At 49.6% G+C, this 15,765-nt stretch overlaps 1 protein-coding gene across 9 annotated transcripts in view; it reads right to left on the bottom strand.

The window, feature by feature from the left end:
- LOC115387603 (RNA binding protein fox-1 homolog 1-like) overlaps positions 1-15,765 on the bottom strand; it is a 248,013-nt gene that overhangs the window by 32,973 nt on the left and 199,275 nt on the right. For 8 of the 9 annotated variants that reach the window (XM_030090384.1, XM_030090385.1, XM_030090382.1 and 5 more), the window contains 5 exons: positions 9,477-9,623; positions 9,343-9,396; positions 7,564-7,656; positions 3,492-3,552; positions 2,064-2,117 (listed from right to left, as the gene is read on the bottom strand). In XM_030090384.1, coding sequence (XP_029946244.1) covers positions 2,064-2,117; positions 3,492-3,552; positions 7,564-7,656; positions 9,343-9,396; positions 9,477-9,623 — 409 coding nt within the window. The remainder of the gene's footprint in view (positions 1-2,063; positions 2,118-3,491; positions 3,553-7,563; positions 7,657-9,342; positions 9,397-9,476; positions 9,624-15,765) is intronic. The other variant, XM_030090381.1, reaches the window with a different exon arrangement.

Here is a 15,765-nt window from a genome sequence, read left to right as displayed (position 1 = left end):
GAAAAATGGAAGGTTTGAGCCAAAGGATAAGACTTCCTCAAAGAGAGACAAGGAGAGGAGTGAGCCTGATAATTGTTCCTATTCATCTTTTGTCACCTTGATTTTAGGAGCGAGTGGCCCGCCAGCCCTTAAAGTCACATCAATGACTTCCAGACCAGACTCCACTTCTACTGTAAATGGAGCGCCAATAAAATCACCCAGTGCGTCCGAGGAGCCGCTGCTTCCCTCCGACGGCAGGTCCACGTTCAGACCTGCCTCCTTTATTCACATTGTGTGCTTTCTCAGCGTCAGCGAAAACAGGATAAACCTCCAGACGTCGGGTAATTCCACCAGGTCTGACTGACTGACGCTTTTCTCAGGACGGTTTCCAGGTCTACGTCCAACCTGACGCCACAAATTCAAAGCCTAGAAACCGAGGGCGTCACGATAAAATAATCACAGAAGACACGAAACACACTTCAGACTCAGGTGCTGGGTTTCTGGGCTTTTTGTGAATTGGAGGAAATAATGAGAGTATTTATGTTTGCTTTAAACTCTTTATATATATCCATGTTTTTTTTTCAACCTAATCTGACAATCACATAGTGCCAGTCACTACACCTGATGGGTGCTGGTTTTTTGGAAAATGTGAAACAATATGCAGAACTTTGACGGTGTATTTAATCACAGAGATAACACACAGAGTGGGGCAGATTTAGAGGCATTTTGAAGCTATGAAATATTCTATACATGCTGTTTTTTTTATCAGTTTTTGTCTCAGAATTAGTTCAGTAACTTGGAAAAGTGTTGGATTTGCCCCTCTGCGCTCTATAAATGGTTACCAAAACTCTGTATTTTCTGCCTCCGGGTCACATCGTTGTTGTGCTGTTGAAATATCTGCATGAAGTTAATGCAAGCCGGCTGAGGATGTGCTGCTTCCTTTATTATGCAGCTCTGGTGGGGATGAAGCCTTGAAGCTCATTCAAATCAGGTCAAAGGGCCTCAAAGGGGAAATCGCAGGTGGAAATGCAAGTCAGGAAGTTATAAATAACATTTTTCTTTATGACCTGGACTCCCTTCACCAACATGAAGCGACTCTATTCACTGATTGTGCTTCAGGACTCCTGCTAAAGAAAACCCAGAGTCATTTGAAGTTGACTGGCTGAGACTCGGAGGTGAGGCTGACAGGCTGCGCAAGCTGGGAAACTGATAGAAATGAATAGTGCTGAGCTGAGAGCGGGTGAAGCAGTGGACCAACCGAACCAGACCGAGCCTGGCACGTCTTTACCGCCTCTGTCTGCACGCCTTTCACAGCAGTTCCACAATTCACACAACGCATCTACAAATCTGTCCATCTCAGTTCCATTATAACACACTGTCAGGACACAAAAAGCCACAAAAACCAAGCTCGATCGCGGCACGTGTGCAACTACACGCTAAACACACAGGGATGTGCCCTAATGGCATTTTGGATGCTTGAAAGGTGAGACAAAGGTAAATCAATACGAAGCCATTTTGTAATTAAAAGAACTTGGGGGTGAATTAGGCAAACGACTGTCTGGAAAAATTGAAAATATTGATTTTAATTTACAAAATAATATTTAATATCTTTTATGTCCTTGCAGAAATGGACAATTAGATTCCCTGGCTCCCGTCCTTTGTATGGGCTCCCTCCCGCTCTCCTCTGCCACACTCTTTACGCTTCTTATCACAAAATCCAGGTATTTCTTCACCCTAATGACCGCGGTTAATGACAGGGTGCGGGGGCCGGGCGGCGGGAGACAGCAGCCGAGCGCCGGCAGGGCCAAGATTGAAGACGGCCCGTGGGTGTGGAGGTGGACGGATGAGCGAGTGGGTTCTGTTAGCGGCGGAGATGACAGCCTGCTGCCGCGGCTTTGTGCGACTCAGCAGAGTTTGAGCTATAAACAGACCCCGCCTGGCTGCGAGCGGAGAGCAGAGGAGGGCGAGGTGAGGAGGCTCAGCGTGGACGCGCTGAAGAAACTGACGAACAGAAACAGTGAAGAGGAGGACGGAGATAACAAGTGAGGAGGTGGTGACAAATTGAGGAGCGCACGTCTTCCCACCTGCATAGAATTCGGGGCTGTAGACAGCGCTGACCACTGGATTTAACTTCCAGCCTGAAAGACAAGAGCAGAAAGACGAGAGTTAATCAGGACGGCCGCGCTGCTCCAGTTCTAATCACACAGATGATTTAAGAAAAGCTCAGTTATCCATAAGACTACGGCTTTAATTCCTTCATTTAACAGTTCCCCTCAAAGCCGAGGCCTTTCTGGACTGTGACCATGTGACCACATCCTGGAAACGTGAAGCCGCCTCCGGTTTGCGAGGCCTCGTGTCTCCGGAGACGTCGGACTGCTGAAGCTGACTTCCAGTCCTGCGGAGCTGAACGCTCACCGACGGGGGGGGAAGCAGGCCGACTCCTCGGGTTTCAGGGCGCGCCTCATTTCTGTGCTGATTACACTGGAAACACGTGGAAACCTAATCACATCTTTCCTGCCCGGTGTTTGAACTTTGACCCCTCGTCTGCTGTTGGTGTCTTGCTTTGCTCGCCGTCACTGTTGACCTGTGGTGAACCCTGCCAGCACAACAACAGAAAGCTCAACCCGGGGTCCAGGTCAGGCTAGTTAGATGCGTCCCTGTTAATGTTGAATATTTACTTGTTGATTATGTTGGGACTGAACTTTAATCCACCTGAAACTTTAGTCACATTTTGACTTATAAAAAAAATCCCTTTTTATTTCCCAGATTACATGGAACCAATAAATGTTTTTATAACTAAAAACCTTCTTTCTTGGAATGAGAAAAAAATCCAACTTTCCAATCTCAGCCTTACAGTAGATCATGCTGTTGTGTACCTAGTTACCATGGCGATCTACACAGAACGCCATCAACAGCGTCTGAATCGGCAGCGTGACTTTGTAGTGAAGCCATCAGCCGGGAGCATCTGGGCGAAGGGTGGCCGCCGCCCAGACCCGGCCTCACAACGCTTCATGTAGCGACGGATGTTCACCGCCATGCGCAGCGTTTGGCTCACATGAAACACGCTTTCTGGTCCGACGGCCAAACCCGGCGGTCCCGCGAGGCCGCCGAGGCTCCTCTCCGAGTCTCCCACATGTCCTCATTAGACTGGGGCTGATGAAAGCGTCTTTGTCATTCTCCCCTCTAACTGTGACTGGCAAAGCCACGGGCCAACTGTTGATGTCTGCACGGCCTCGAAACTCTGGAGCCTGCAGACCGATTCAGACCTTTATTCTGTCTCCGTCTGCAAGGCTTTACAGCCACACTCTTTTCTTATACAGATATTTCACAGGTCTTCGTGTGAGCTGAAGGTCTTCTCAGAGCAGTAGACTCTCATGTTGGGGTAATTTTCCCAGCTGGCTCGCCATCAGCCGGACATTCCAGGTGGAACTCATGACGCTCTCCTTTTTAACCAGCAGTTGAGTTCTGAAATAAAGTGAGCATGCTTCCAGCGGCGAAGGGTTTGAGCTTACCATTTGCATATGGGTTGACAGTCTTCTTGTTTGTCATTACTCGGGCTGTTGCATTGTTGACCTGCAGCAGGTGAAGACAGATCTCAGTGAGTTACGAGGCTGGTAGACCAAACACACCACACACACTGAGCTATATGTGCATGCACAGATCCCTAATGTCACTGACAGAGGAGGCAGTACGTGGTGTCACAGCAAACACTCAATGCCAGGTCTGTGTTTTCAAAAACTGCATTCAGAAACACTGATAAAGACATCCAAAACAAAACCAGTCTTCTTTTCCATCTGCAGAGATTCTGTCTTATGTCTTTCAGCATGCTCTCCCCGACATAGTGACATTTCAGTGAGACACAGACCAAAGTATAAAAACAACAGATGCAGTGTCAACAGGATGTCTCGTAAATGTACAGATGCATGCCATGGGTGAGGAAGAGGAGGAGGAGGAGGAGGAGGAGGAGGAGGAGGAGGAGGAGGAGGAGGAGACAACACAGACGGAGACGATGTCGTCAGGGGAAGGAGGAAGAGATCATGATGGGAGCATTATGCAACATGTGAGAACTGTTGTAACCAAAGCAACGGGAAGCATTCACACTCGGACAACAGCCTCTCCAGTTCATCGCAAAGGTAAATATTGAGATTGGAAAAACAACCAAAGTAAAGGGATGTACTGGAATAAACCGGTCAATCGAGAATCAGTCAAATCATTCCAAATCAAAACACAACTGAGAGGGTGAATCAAAGGAAGGGTGCATCGTCTTCCAAAGTAACACAAAATAAAGGAATGGAAGGGGTTTCCAACAATCTCAGATAGATGTGCATACAGAGTCATATTCCAGTCAGTATCGCTCGCACACGCAACATCAGGAGGACACTCAGTAAATGAAGACGCACGCCGACACGCAAGAAAATATGTATGTCATTATACAGCATCAAGTCAACCACAATCCAAAAGAAAGGTCACGTGAGTTTCAGCGTTGCAAACGTTCCAAAGAGAGAGGGAGGCAGAGAGAGGGAGGGTGGGAGAGAGAGAGAGAGACAGAGAGAGAGAGAGAGAGAGAGAGACAGAGAGAGCGAGAGAGGGAGAGGAAATGCTGGCAGAACGGCTTGCTCGCCCACACTTACCATTCCCAAACCTTTTGGCCCCGCCCACTTGTTTGTGTACTGTTACCGTTGTGACTGTGTTGGATGGGGCCCTACACAAGCTACCGTTGGAAGGATGGTGGGGGAGGAGGGGATGAGAGAGGAGTAAGTAATGTCTTATTCAGTGTAATCATTCCACTGCACAGACTCTCCTTCAGCTCTCTGCACACAAGCACCGAGCCGCCGCCTCCCGACGCCGCTCTGGACGCCGCTCTCCCCAGCACCACGCCTCCTGCGACGCTCTGGCTTCCCCTCAGCAGAGTAAATACTGCTGATAATAATATTAGTATATATGGCAGAAAGATGCTTCTTTTTCTGCCTTATTTATGCCTCGTCTGTCAAGAAAGAAAGTCCAAACACTTAAAGGCACATAAAGTCACTCTGCCTTTTTTAAAATGCTATCCGCACACATTAGAATCCTCTGAAATGACTCGACAGCTGAAGGATAATATGAATGCTTGTATTGCAGAGAACAAGGAGGACTGTGTCTGTGAATAAAGATGTGGTCCTGATGTTATCCGCAGTGTGGAGAGCCCGGTGGAGGGGACCTGGCCCAGGAGGATAGCCACCGCTGCAGCTATTTTCCACAGACTCTACGTTTAGGTATTGGAAACAATTCCCATGATCCTGCTTGTGTGTCCGTTTCTTTTTGCCTAATTATAATCAAGGACATAAGATATGCTTGTAATCTCCTGTGAGTGAGTCACTGGCTCCGCTTTTCTACAACACAGTCATAATAGCTTAACTTCAAGCCCATTGTAGTAGCGAACAGAGGCAGCAGCGTGTCAGGAGGGTTCCTCTGAGTCCCTCCACACCACTGATGTTAATTGCTTTCATTCTGTAATGGAGCTGTCCTCTGGCCTGCAGGATTCAGGAGCCTGACCTCCCCTCCGGGCAGAAACGGTCGCTGACGTTGACAAACTGCTCGCAAGTGAGACCAAACATTTCACCGCAGCTCGCAACCAATATGTATAAACAAGAAGAACGCCGCCAGAGCTGGATTCGGTTCATTGAGAACCAGGAAAGCCAGAAATAAAGAAATCTACGAGGCCGACGGGTCTGGACGGCCGTGCAGCCGTCCATGTCGGGATTCCAGAACATTCCTCTAGATTTTCAAATCCCTTCATAAATCAGAAGGAATTCAATTAGAGCCACGGGAGGATCGCTGGACTCAGTTCAGACCACAGAAGCATGTTTGCATTGGTGGAAAAACCTCAGAAGTGTTTGAGAAGCAGCTGACTGTCGACCAGGATCAGTGATCTGGGAGACCTGGACTGAACCGCCTCCCTTCACGCCGGGATGCTCCAGAACAACGCCCCAAAATGCCTCCTGCTGGTTTACCCGTCTTAGTGGTAACCAGAGGGAAATATTTAGCTTTATTTAACTGTACTCACTTTAAATCTGGCAAACGGCATCGAAGCACAGTGAGGTCCTACATGGATCAGTTCCTGACCAGTTGTGGGCTTTAGGTTGTGGAAACAGACCTCGGTCACTGAAACACCCGGCAGGGTTCAGGCTCTGCTGCTGAAGGCGGCGCTGGACGGACTCTCATGAAATTAGGATTCTTTGCATGCGAGTGAAAGAAGAGTTATCTTTAGAGAGCCGAAAAGCTCCTGGAGGATACATGGACAGTACCTCAAGAGGAGCTCGGGATTTGACCTGAAAAGGTCAGAAGCAAAATGCCTGCTGAAGATAATGTGGAGGAGGCCGGAGAGCTTTTGATGCTGCGTGGATAAGACAGCGGCACAAAGCACGAGGAGGCCGGACCTCTGGGCGCCCCGGCAGGCCCGCTTCTTCCCCACTTGTCTGCAGAGACTTTGGGACTTTTTAGATAAGCTGGGAGATTCTGGCAGACATGAAATCTCGCTGCAAAATCTGGACAAAGCACGGGGGATTAGGCTGTTCTGCGCTGCAGCTCAGGGAAAACAGTCATTATCGTTGGTGTGCAAGATGCAAAAGCCTGGAAGAGCTCTCCGTCCTGCTGAACTCTGACACGTGGACGAGGCGTATTCCAACATTACTGAGCTATAAGATACGATGGGGGCTGAGAGAAAGGCAAGAGGTTAACCACGCAGAAAAGTATGAAGGTAATCAGAGCAACTGGTACTTCCAGATAGTTCAGTCAGTTAGCTAGTTTGGTTAAAGGGCGACTGGTGGACGTCAGCCCTCATTTGGGTGAAGGACGGGGTCTGCTGAAAACGCCACCTCAATAAAGAGATCCTGATCAAATGACCCCGACCTGCACTCCTCCACAGGGTTTACTCTACTCTACTGGTTAGATCACTGAGTCTCTGAGGGACAGATGAAGGACAAGCTGTTTATAATTTTTGATAAGCTGAAATCAGGGTGAAAAGCTGAGAGTTCTGCTGTTCTTGACTAACAGATTAGGAGCCGAGACGTACACCTTCCCGTCTCCGCACGGCCTCCAGCTCTGAAATACTTTCTGTGCAGAGGACGAGCTCGATGTGTGGGTCTGAGGGTTTGTGTGGGGAAGCCGTCTGTCTTCAGCAACATGTGTAAGGACATTTTCACAGGTCAGGATCAACTCAGCACCGACAGCAAACGTTCATCTGCTCCAAACCTTCATGAAGGTTACAGTTTCTCCACAGTGCAAAAGCAGGAAAAACAACAAAACGGAACAAAAAGAGCAAACTAACAAAGAAAAATAAAGAAAGAAAGTCTCTCACATACAGAAATGTGGGCCCAGTGACGTGTCAACATTTATTTGGGTTTGGATTGATGAAGCTGCACGAGAGAAGGGAGCTGATGAGGCTTGCATGACTTGACAGCTTGATGTATTAAGAGAGATGGCGAGGTGGGAAGTGGCGGTGGACTGCCAAACACTCACCAACAGCAACCCTCATCAACAAACACACAGAGAGGGGAGAGAGCAGGGGAGCAGGGGAGACTTGAGGAAGTATGAGAGAACATGCACCTCTATTTTACGGCCTTCCACCACGGTGCCGTGTAATTTCTCTCTTGCCCTGTCGGCGTCCATGCTATGCTCAAACGTTACAAACCCAAAACCCTGCGAGTGGAGTGGAAAGAGGAAAGAACAAGAACGTCATTTCAGGAGAAATCAAACATTACAGAGAGCTGTGGGAGCGATCACGTCAGTCAGCTGCACACAGATACACACAACCAGGAGTGAGAGGCTGCAAACATCAGACGGCCTCAAAGTCTGGACGTCTGCAAGAATCTCTGTACCAATGAGACTACAAAGTTTTAATGCTCTGCAGCAATTTGGAAGAACATGTTATTTAAGTCTCTTATTTCAAGGTTTTCGTATCATTTCATGTGATTTGTGATTACATGGCATCTAAAAACATCAATAACAATAAGCTGATAAGCAGACAGACTGAGACTTCAGGACAAGTGTCTTCAGACGGAGTCTGACCAGACGGTCCTCCGTCACTCAGCTGCAGGGATTTCTATTCATATACACACTCTCTAGAAAGCTTAGGTCCCTGTTTGACTGAACTGAGGAAGAATCAAACATCCTCCTGTTCTCTGTCTCTGCTCTGAAACCAGGACAGAAAACTCTGGTTCACAGTCTGCAGCTCGCTGGAGAAACGACTGAATAATGAGTCCAATCAATGAAACCACCGCAGCAAAAACGTGTTGAAAACGACGCCTGGGGTGGAACGTTTCTGAGATGCTGGAGCTCCGCCCTGATGGAGGGTGGCGGTACTGCACCGCCGTTCTGCCCAGGGGTGAGAACACAGACATTTTCAAACATGGCGGCTTCCAGAACGTCATGTCGTCTGTTCTGGGAGTTTCATGGTGAGGACCGAGCTTCCGGTTCGCCGTCTGTCCATGTCTCTGTGGACGGGACGTCTCTGCAGGTGTCTCTCTGGTCGGAGCGGACGACACTCCTCCCTGCTGTAATTCAGCCATAAAACGTGAGCATGTTGTTTGACAAGGCATTTCGTCGGCTTTACGGGGACGGCAGCGTTTTACAGTTCTGTGCCATTCATTACGCACACAGACCAACAATCCGAGGCCACGAGGTTAATAACGCGGCTCTGTAATGAATTCCTGGACGGCGGAGGTCCGCGGCCGTACCGGCCACGCAGTCTGACTGCAGTCGTCTCATGTTGTAAATACATTAATCTGAGCTCGCATGAGAGGGAATTTAGGAGAGCATGAAGAAAGAGCCGTGCGCTGGCCTTTCATGAGAAATTATCAGAAACTGAATCATTAGAAAAGCTAAAAGCATGTCAATGAAAAGCCCCGGAGAAGTCCAGACTCTAAATGGAGCTGAAGTCCAAAGAGAAGGACTCAGAAACAACGAGCTTCTGTTCTCCGGAGGACATTTTAATACAGGAGTATTGATCTGCTCCGACTCTGCTTTATTAACGGAATAGAGCGGGAAAACGCCTAATTAACTTTGAACATCAGTCTGCAACATTTCCATCAATATCTAAATCATATTGTCCCTCATGGACGCTGTTTATCATTGAACGTTTCATTGACTGGACGTTTCTCATTTACACTCCTAACAGCAAACATGTGACCTCTTCATTCGTCACACATCCCTCTGTGCATCGTTTCATTCTGACAAGTGTCCCAAGTTCAGTCCAGCAGCAGATTTAGTTTGAAACTTAAGATAAAACGTCTCTGCTACCATCTCTCACACTCCTTTCACCACTTTCCTCAGACAGGAGGAGTTCGTCTCACTCTGAATGAAGGAAACCAGAGGGAGAGTCCATACCTTGGATCCGCGCTCGTTAAAAATGATTTCCACGTCCAAGATTTTGCCAAATTGCTGTGAAGAAACAAGACGAGCTGATGAGAGAGCGCCGGCGCCGTGGGCCGGGGCGAGCGTGTCGGGGCCGCTGTACTCACGCCGAACATTTGCCTGAGGTCGGGGTCTCTGAACCTGAAGGGGATGTTGGAGACGTGCAGTCTCTTGGGCTGGGCCTTGCTGTCTGTGCTTTCAGGTACAGTCTGTGTTGGAGGCTGACTGTCTGTCTGGGCAGCATCATCTGTCTGCTGAAGAGAGAGCGAGGGAGGGAGAGAGAGAGAGAGAGAGAGAGAGGGGGGGGGGGACACACAAATGAAAGATAAAACACTTTGAGAAGCCACAACTTCACAGGATTCCTGGTAATAAAAACCCTCTGGGGTCAGAAGGTCATCAACAACTTAGTTTGGTCCGATGATGATTTCTACATTTTCCCGGGCGGCGCGGTGGAGCAGTGGATCAGCTCCTGTCTGTGCTCAGCCTGTCTGGGTTTTTCTTTGAGCGATGTGGTAGAAATGAACCTGAAACAAACTCAGGCTTCAGAAATCCGAAGTTTGTCTTCTCGTGGAAAAGCTGAGATCAAATCAAATCAAATCAAATCATTTCTAAAGCACTTTTCTTATTGCAGCATCAGAGAAATGCAGGGCAGGAGTCCGTTCTGCAGACTGATTTCAGAGGAGCGTTAGAGGTGGAGGACGGCAGAATGCTGAATAGCGTCATTATGTTAGATTTGTTCACACCATCAGCTTCAGTCAGAAGAAATCCATGTTTGAATTTATTTCCTTCATATTCTGTTGTATCGACTTTTACTTGAACTGAAAAGAGCTAAAGATTTTTCATTGTCAGCAGCTTTTATTTCCCGGTTTTTATGTTTGTTGTGTTGTCTTTTGCTTAAGGGAAGCCATCTCCGTGAGTCATTTTGTTGCTCTTGCATATTGTATTGACATGAAATAACAATAATAGTAATCTTGAAGATTGACCCAGAATGAAGCGACGTTGGAGAGCAGATATTCCCTCCATCTCCCACGTCCTCTCTTCCGTCAACCCTTCTGCTGCAGACGGGTTTCCGGGTGTGTTTCAGGCTGTAAAGCCTCAGACCGAAGCGGTTCCTTCACTACGGCGTTTGCTCTGCTGCTGGAGTGTTTGTGGGTAATGGCGGAGCAGCTGCTGCTCCAGGTGGGCGTCGATGGAGCGCCGGAGGGACGTCCAGGTCGACGGCGCCGCTCCAGCCTTGGCCAGTTCGATCCCAGCTCGTTTATGCGGACGGACGGCTCGTCCAGCGCCGAGCGAACACCTCAACGCTCTGGACAACGGCGCCCGTTTCCCGGGGTTCCCGGGGTTCCCAGGGTTCCCGGGCCGCCACGGGGGCGCAGCGTGTCAGCCCGCCGTCCCGCCGTCCCGGACGACCTCGGTCGGCAGAGGAGCGACGCCGGGACGCTCATTCACTCACTCCCAGGCAGGAAACATGTTCGAGCTCCTGAAGTCATCATGCATTCACCACCTCAGGCTGCAGCCGGCCGGGAGCGCACACCGCCTTCCAATCCCAAGGTCAGCGGTTCGATTCCCATGTACATGTGAGTGTGTCTGGACCCTGGTGGATGAATGGGTGAATGCAGCTGATGAAATCCTGTTTCTGTGTCCAGTGGCCTCCCAGGTACAGAGAGCTGCGGTGATGGACGTTCGCGGCTTTCCCAGTATCCAGATTACTCTCTGATCAGCCGCTGAACCGATCCTCTCACCGGGTCTTCATGCTTTCATGACGGGGTTCACTCGCTCATCGGGGGTCAGTCACACATCGGCCGTCATCTCACACGGGTTTCAGTCGTTTGATCCACGAACTCACTGACACACAGTATGACATGATGGAAGAACATTTCTGAAAACATTTTATTGTGGATAATTTCCTTTCAGCCGGCGTTCCCTCGCCTCGCTTCAGAGGCCCCGCCTCTCGCCTGGCGCCTCGTCTCTCCAGAATAACAGTGAGAGAAAACCGGATCTCTGAAAATAAATTCAGCCTCTTTTCTTGAAAGTGTCGCTTTACAGATAATTACAGGTTATCTGGGTGTATTGTTGTTTGAATGCATGTTTTGTGGCGGGTATCAGGGAGGTATTGTACATCCTGCACCCAGCAGGATGTTTCACACACCTGGACATCGAGAGATCTCAGTCTGAAAGACTGTGGGACGAAACATGAGGCTAATCTGTAGCGGAAGCTGAATGCGGTGAAGCATGGGGCTCAGCCAGGCCGGATCGCTGCTCCAGTGCTTCAGCTGCGGAGCAACAACAGACAGGTTCCACTCATTCCTCAGCCGGCTGCATCCTCAGGTGAGAGGAAGCTTCAAAAGTACGAGCGCTCGCCTCTGCCTGCTCCGGTCTCATTCCGCTGATGTCTCACCAGGGCGAAGATGCAGGCCGACGTGACAGTCTGGATCTCTTTCCTTCCAAAACAAAAGCAATTATCCTGCGCTTGTTGTGATAATGACGTACAGCGCGGCGCCGAGACGAGGCCGGCGCGGCGGCGGCGGCAGCGGTTCATCAGGAGGATTCATCTCTTCACCGTGGACCCGGCCGTCCTCTGACGTCCCGGTTTGTGGCCCACATGAGAAACTGAAGCGCTCTGGTGTTTCTGACACGTTTCCGCTCCGCCGCCTCGCGGCTCGTCCTGAACTTTGCGGCGGTTGTTGGCGCGGTGACAGATTTCGGTTGGATGCAGTGAAACGCTCGTTGTCCTGCTCCAGAGTTCCACCTCAGACTGGGATTTCTGACGCTGCAGAACACATTCCTCCATGAAACGTCTTGGCAATCTTCAGATTTCATCATTCCTTTGATACGCCCGGTGCCTCCAGTACCAGAGGCGGCAGAGCAGCGCCGCAGCATGACAGCACCTCAACGCTGTTTTACAGTTCAGACCGCTGCACTCCCAATAACTCCTTATCTACTGCTTGATTTTGCTATATTTTCAACTTTCCCGACACTTTATTCACGCCCTCATTTCTATTCCCATGCATTAATTTGTGATAAATTTCTGAAGTCTGCACCTAAAAATCACAGCCTTCATCTTTTTTTAGAAAACATTTTACACAGAATCCAGAACTCCGACTTGGTGATAATTATGATGGATTCTGAGGTTTCTGTATGAAGATCAATGGACTGCGGTGATGATAAAAACCGGATGATTAAATGAGAAAACACTGCGTTTTGATCTAATCTGCTCCCGTTCTCTGTTTCTTACGGTTCTATTTCTGAGGCCAAATCCAGCAGTTCTTTCATCCAGAACCCCAATAATCCATTTGACTGCTTTGTATTGCTCTCGCCTGAACTACAAGGCTCCATCAGCTGGCTGCGGGTGAGTGTCGTGCACAGAGTTCAAATGAATTCCCCCAGACCGCCACAGGCAATGGAAACCCAGGTATTACATAGCGCCTTATCCAGAATTCATAGAACTATACATATGTAACTCTCATTCCAAGCTGTAATTTGAGCGGAGGGGGTTCTGCAGGCTGCGGATCAGAGTGTGTGTCGTCTGAATGTGTGAAGAGGCGTGTCCGGAGGGAAAAAAAAGAAAAGAAGCCTGTCTCTGATGTTGGCGTGGAGAAAACAGTGTCACGGCTCGGGACGTGAATGCAGACGAGCACATGTGTCACGCCAGCTCCAAACGGCGCCCGAGACAAAGAGTTAAATTATGCAAGCATACACACACAAATCCAGGGGACCATCAGCAGTCTGTGTTTGTCCTTTAGCTCTCAGTGTGAGTGAGATCAATGGCTGTTAAACACAAGAGAGAACGCCACAGTCTCTTATTACACTGCGAGCGTGTCTGTTACAAAAGCTGTTGCAGTGTCTCTTCTCTGGCTTTTGAGCTAATTTATTTATGGACCGGTTCATAAAGCAATACCCACACTGCGGGGAGAGCTCTGTCACCGGCAGCCTCCTGCATCACACGGAGGGCGAGGAACACCGAATCACGCCCAGCGCAAGGCGCAACAAAGAACGCTGCAGCTCAGCCTTCACAGAACGCACACGCTGGGGGAGTGTGACCTCCTGAAACGGCTGCTAATTCCGCCCAGAACAAAAGGCAGCGTCGTTTGCTCCATAGGTTGGTCAGAAAACGCCGGCGCGAGTGGAAAATACCGCCACACTGAACCGCTTTCCATTCCCTTCCCTCCGTCTTTAGCTCACGCACAGTTTCAGGCTGGATTCCAGCTGAAAGTACAGCCCCAGTGTGTGTGTGTGTGTGTGTGTGTGTGTGTGTGTGTGTGTGTGTGTGGGCGTGTGAGCTTGAAAAAGAAGCAGCATAAGGCCAGCAGATTGCAGGCCTTCCATGCAATGCCTAGGTACCGTATATACCAGCACGCATATGTAAAGGAGTGTACACACACACACACACACACACACACACACACACAGCAGCGACTGCAATCTGTGCAGAGCTCCTTGGCTGCGGCAACATCCGCCTACACTCGCCGTGCGGGAACAAAACAAACAAACAGTGAGACCGAGCAGCTCGGCTCATCCCTTTGGCATCAGCGATGCGAGCGCGACGCCAGGCCGGGCTGGAAGTGGAGCACTTTCAGACATATTGGAGATCATAACCGCGGCGGCGGCGGCGGAGATCAGGTGCTCCGACATGACAGAGGACACAATAAAATGAAACCTGAAGACACAGTGTCCACCACATTATTTTCAAATGGAGGGAAGAGAGGGAAAAAAAAAAGCCAGAAGCCTCACTGGAGCCGTGAATCAGGCTCTGGGTGTGACGTCTGCAGCAATATGACCGAGCATCCAGACATCAATAGAAACTTACAATAAACCGTGGAGCTAGTTCAATGAAATGCACATTTAAATACAGTGCCGCACAAAGTCCTCAAACACAGACACTATTTCCCCGCTGCACCAAATAACAGAAGCAAACAGGTAAAATATTCCAGCTGGAAGCTGCAGAAACACCAAAACAATCCTCAAACACGAGAGTACAACTCAATAAAACAATATTCATAAAAAGCACTGAAATCCACGTGAATCAAATAATGATTTGAATAATTGAGGAATGATAATTATAGTATCTTAAGTTTGCTTTTAAATGTCAACGTTCTGCCTGGTCCTGATCAGTGACTGTAAATCCAGTTGATACGATCAGCCTAAAAAAACAAACAAAAAAAGAAACATGGTTTCATGTGAATGACAAGAAGAACTCCACCGGTTACATTCTGCAGGGACCATCCTCCACCGTGGGCCACACCGAGCCGTCTGGCCTCACGCACAGGTTTTTACAATCAGGGAGGAAACCCAGGCAGGCACAGGGAGAACATGCAAACTCCCCGCACAACGGCCCGGCCCAGTCTTGAACCTGTGGCCTTCCTGTAGTGAATTGAGAGAGCTGAACACTACACCACTGTGCAGGCCTGTATGGAGCACTGCCTTCTCCTCCTCCTCTTCTCTCTGACAGGCTGGAGTTTTACTCTTTATTTCGAAGTTCTTTCGCTCCTGCAGTGAAAACGCGCCGACCGGAGGACGACGCTGCGTTCACCTCTGCTGCTTCCCAGTGAGACGCTCTGCAGGCTGCAGCCGCTTTGCCGGGAATTCGCCACTTCCCTGCCCTCTATTCGCCGACTGTGCAGTTTCTTCTTGTCCCCGTTAGAAGGCCCGTCCAGGCCGTAGACAGAGGCGTCCTGAGAGGACGTGCAATCTGCCGAGCGCCTCGGCCAAGACTTTAAGGGGTGCAGCCACCTCGCCCGCCACGGCGGCCGCTCCGCTGGACACGCCCCCTCAGAGCGAGGAGCAGCGGTGGCTCGGTCCCCGGCTGACGTCGGCCTGTAAACACTCCGATCAGATGAGGTAACTCGTCCTGCAGCTCCACTCACAGCGCTCTGCCAGGAAGGACATCTGTTTACACTTCTTTGCTGTTTCTTTGAGACTTTTCTCTGTAATGAGGTTGACTTTTCCAAACTCGCAGAGCGCGGTCAGCACCGAGAGGTTCGGTTTCTCATCGTTCTGAGAGCAGAACTGGTTTAACATTCAGCACTCTTCAGAGCGCTGCTCTAAATATCAGCTCTCACCAGATATTCAACACAACCCCGTTTGTGTTTCTGATTTTTGGACTTCCATTGGGCTTCTGCAGCGGGGAGGTGTGGGTCGGAGCTGGCGTTCACTGGGACGACCGGCTGCAGGTGTTCGCTTTAAAGACGAGTGTATCCTGAGCTCCATCCGGCCTCAGCTGGAACCCGAAGCCGGGCCACTCCACTAATGGACGGAAGACACATGATAGATGATCGATATATGGACTTTGCGTCAAAATGGTAAATGCATGAAGGAGTATGTACGTTCAGCCTGGAGGAAGGTCCGTCCTGCTCAAAGAACGGCGTCGCTGTAACTGCAGTAGCAGAGTCACGTTAC

The sequence above is a fragment of the Salarias fasciatus genome, chromosome 4 (genome assembly GCF_902148845.1).
Source record: "Salarias fasciatus chromosome 4, fSalaFa1.1, whole genome shotgun sequence".
Classification (NCBI taxonomy): Eukaryota; Metazoa; Chordata; class Actinopteri; order Blenniiformes; family Blenniidae; genus Salarias; species Salarias fasciatus.
Note: the sequence above shows the minus strand (reverse complement) of the source record. Positions and strands in the feature narration are given on the sequence as shown.